General features: G+C 46.5%; 2 protein-coding genes across 3 annotated transcripts in view; both read left to right on the top strand.

Annotated features, from left to right (window-relative positions):
• The window catches only part of RABGAP1 (RAB GTPase activating protein 1), a 74,421-nt gene that overhangs the window by 38,884 nt on the left and 32,632 nt on the right, over positions 1–2,905 (top strand). The gene's annotated exons all lie outside the window — the stretch shown is intronic.
• On the top strand, positions 53–1,459 carry GPR21 (G protein-coupled receptor 21). The gene has a single exon (XM_009648825.2). The coding sequence runs from the start codon at positions 413–415 to the stop codon at positions 1,457–1,459; it is 1,047 nt and encodes a 348-aa protein (XP_009647120.1). The 5' UTR covers positions 53–412.

The following is a 2,905-nucleotide window of genomic DNA, read 5'->3' as shown; positions in this document are numbered from 1 at the left end:
GAGGCGGCTCTGTAAAGCACTTTCCCCTTCTCTCCTGTCAGCCCTCGGGAGGACTCTCGTCCCAGGTCGGTGAAGGTTCCTTCTCCCTCTCCCCCCAGCCCCTCAGCCCTCCTCGGCGAGGCCGCCCACCCAGGAGGGCTTTAATATCAGCCCTCTCCCGTGTGCGGGTGTGAAGTTGCTGACATGACTGCTGCTGGGTCCCGGTGCACCAGCAGCGGCGGGGAGCCGGATTTAAAGGGGAATTGTGCTGCAGACAATGCACAGCAGCAGCATCTGGAGCAGCCCTGGGGACTGGAGCTCCGGTTTTGACATTGCTACACACACAGCACCAGCAGCAAAGACAGCAGCTGCCTGGAGTGGCTGCAGGCAGCAGGCAGGAGCATGAAGTAAAGCGATCACTGCAGTGCTCAAGATGAACTCCTCTTTGGTTGGCAACCAGAGTGGCCGGCCGTTCTGTCTCCTGGCCATTAGCTATTTGGAGACCATCAATTTTTGCCTCCTGGAAGTGGTTATTATTGTGTTCCTCATGGTGCTGATTATTTCGGGCAACATTATTGTGATATTTGTATTTCACTGTGCACCTCTGCTGAACCACCACACCACCAGCTACTTCATCCAGACTATGGCGTATGCTGACCTCCTGGTGGGCGTGAGCTGTCTGGTGCCTTCTTTGTCTCTGCTGCACTATCCTATTGTTTTAAGTGAGTCCTTGGTTTGCCAAATCTTTGGTTATGTGGTATCAGTGCTGAAAAGTGTCTCCATGGCCTCTTTGGCATGCATTAGTATTGACAGATACATTGCCATCACAAAGCCGCTGACCTACAACACGTTGGTTACCCCATGGAGACTCCGAATCTGCATACTGATCATTTGGCTGTACTCCTGCCTGGTCTTCTTACCCTCCTTTCACTGGGGAAAGCCTGGATATCACGGGGATGTGTTTCAGTGGTGTGCCAATTCCTGGAACACTGATCCCTACTTCACCCTCTTCATCGTGGTGATGCTCTATGCCCCAGCCGCTTTCATCGTCTGCTTCACTTACTTCAACATCTTCCGCATCTGCCAGCAGCACACCAAGGAGATCAACGAGAGGCGAGTGCGCTTCAGCTCTCAGGATGGGGAGGCTGGGGAGGCACAGCCTTGCCCGGACAAGCGCTATGCCATGGTTCTCTTCCGCATCACCAGCGTCTTCTACATCCTCTGGTTGCCCTACATAATCTATTTTCTGCTGGAGAGCTCCAATGTCTATAGTAACCGCATTGCATCCTTCTTGACCACTTGGCTTGCCATTAGCAACAGTTTCTGCAACTGTGTCATTTACAGTCTCTCCAACAGTGTCTTTCAGAAGGGGCTCAAGCGCCTCTCGGGGGCTATTTGTGCCTCTTGCGCTAGACAGAGGGTAGCTAAGGACTCCTCTACCTCTAGGAGCAAAAGATCTTCCAATGGATGTCATGTCTAAGACGCCTGTCAGCTGGACTGGGAAGTGCAGGGACAATTCCGTAAATTGCAAACCAAGTTAAATGTGATTTTAAGATGTCCAGATTTGCAAAAAGGTTTCTGAGAAATGCTGCTGACGTAGAAGAATCAGGAGCACATATCATTGTGATTTCACTTTAAAAAAATTATTGCTGTGGAGGAGGCTGTGGAGTTTCACCTCCATGCTCATTTTTAAGAATAAAGCTGTATCTTGACACTTACCTCTCCAGCTGGTGTGACTGAATGGAGTGGGTGTCTGAGAGCTTCGGCAAAATGTAGTCTTTCTTACAGCTTTACTAGGTTCTCTCGAGATTCGTGCTTCACATGTAAATGATAGATCTGAAGTGGAAATGTCACAGTGTATGGTATATTACAGGGATTTTTTTTTTTAACATATGCCAAAGTATATTGACACAATGTTCCAGCATCATAACAGAAGGGTCCAAACAGTTTGTTTTTCAGTGCTACCTAGACAGGAGTTCTAGAACAGTAGTGAACAATGTGAGCATTTCAGTGTGAACTTAAAGTCTGATTGAGCCGTGAGTGCAGCGATGTGGTCGGAACAGTCATCCGCTTAGGAGGACCGATCTGGCTCCCGTGCCCCGTTTCTCTGGTAGGATGCGTGTATGCGATCAGAGTACGGCATCTGCGTTTTCCTGTTTGTTGTGAATTAAGAAGAAAAAACATGGATCAGACCAAATTTAGCGGTTAAATAAAACGTGTTTTGATAAGAGAAAATACATGTCGCTTTATGATACCAGAGTTGTGGCAGCCACTTGAGGATGATGCCAACATGTGAAAATTATTCTCAAACCAGTGGAGAAATGCCACGGTTTTGCATGTGGAAATTTTCTCAAGAACAACTTTAAAAATAACATGTCCCTTTTTTTTTTTTTAATCTAAATTCTTCTGATATTTTACATACTAGAACTTAAGGGGAAAGGAAAGAAAACAATTGTCTTCTAAACAGCTAAGGGAACTATGCTGTAAATTTAACTGTAGTATTTGAGTTATTCATAAGTGCACAGAGCTAAATCAGAGACATTTTTCTTTGGCCTTCGTGGGATTAAAGATGGTTCGAATATAGCAGGAGCTAAATCCTGTTGGCAAACGCGTATCTAACTGGTCAGACAAAGTCAGCATCTGAGAAACAAAATCTCATTGACCACAGCTTTTTCAAGCTAGCTTAGATGAAATATTTTTGAGTGCTGTAACGCTGACAAGAGGGCATTATGGCCCCTCAAATTGATTATTTTTCCTAAAGAATATCCTTGTCTGTTTACTGATGCCATACTGGAAAATGAAAGTGAACCATGTATTCCTGTAGTAACGGATTACAGTCTGCATCATCTTATGTCACCCTGTCCCCAGTATGGGGATATCCCCTGCCACACCTCTGGTCTGAGAGCAGGTTACGGGCCATGACCGT

This window comes from Egretta garzetta, unplaced genomic scaffold (genome assembly GCF_000687185.1).
Source record: "Egretta garzetta isolate BGI_Z169 unplaced genomic scaffold, ASM68718v1 scaffold211, whole genome shotgun sequence".
NCBI lineage: Eukaryota > Metazoa > Chordata > Aves > Pelecaniformes > Ardeidae > Egretta > Egretta garzetta.
The sequence above is the reverse complement of the archived record's forward strand: the minus strand, read 5'-3'. Positions and strand labels throughout refer to the sequence as shown.

Excerpts from the sequence above, each read along its gene's own strand:
- GPR21 (XM_009648825.2), top strand. The coding sequence starts at position 413 with ATGAACTCCTCTTTGGTTGGCAACCAGAGTGGCCGGCCGTTCTGTCTC.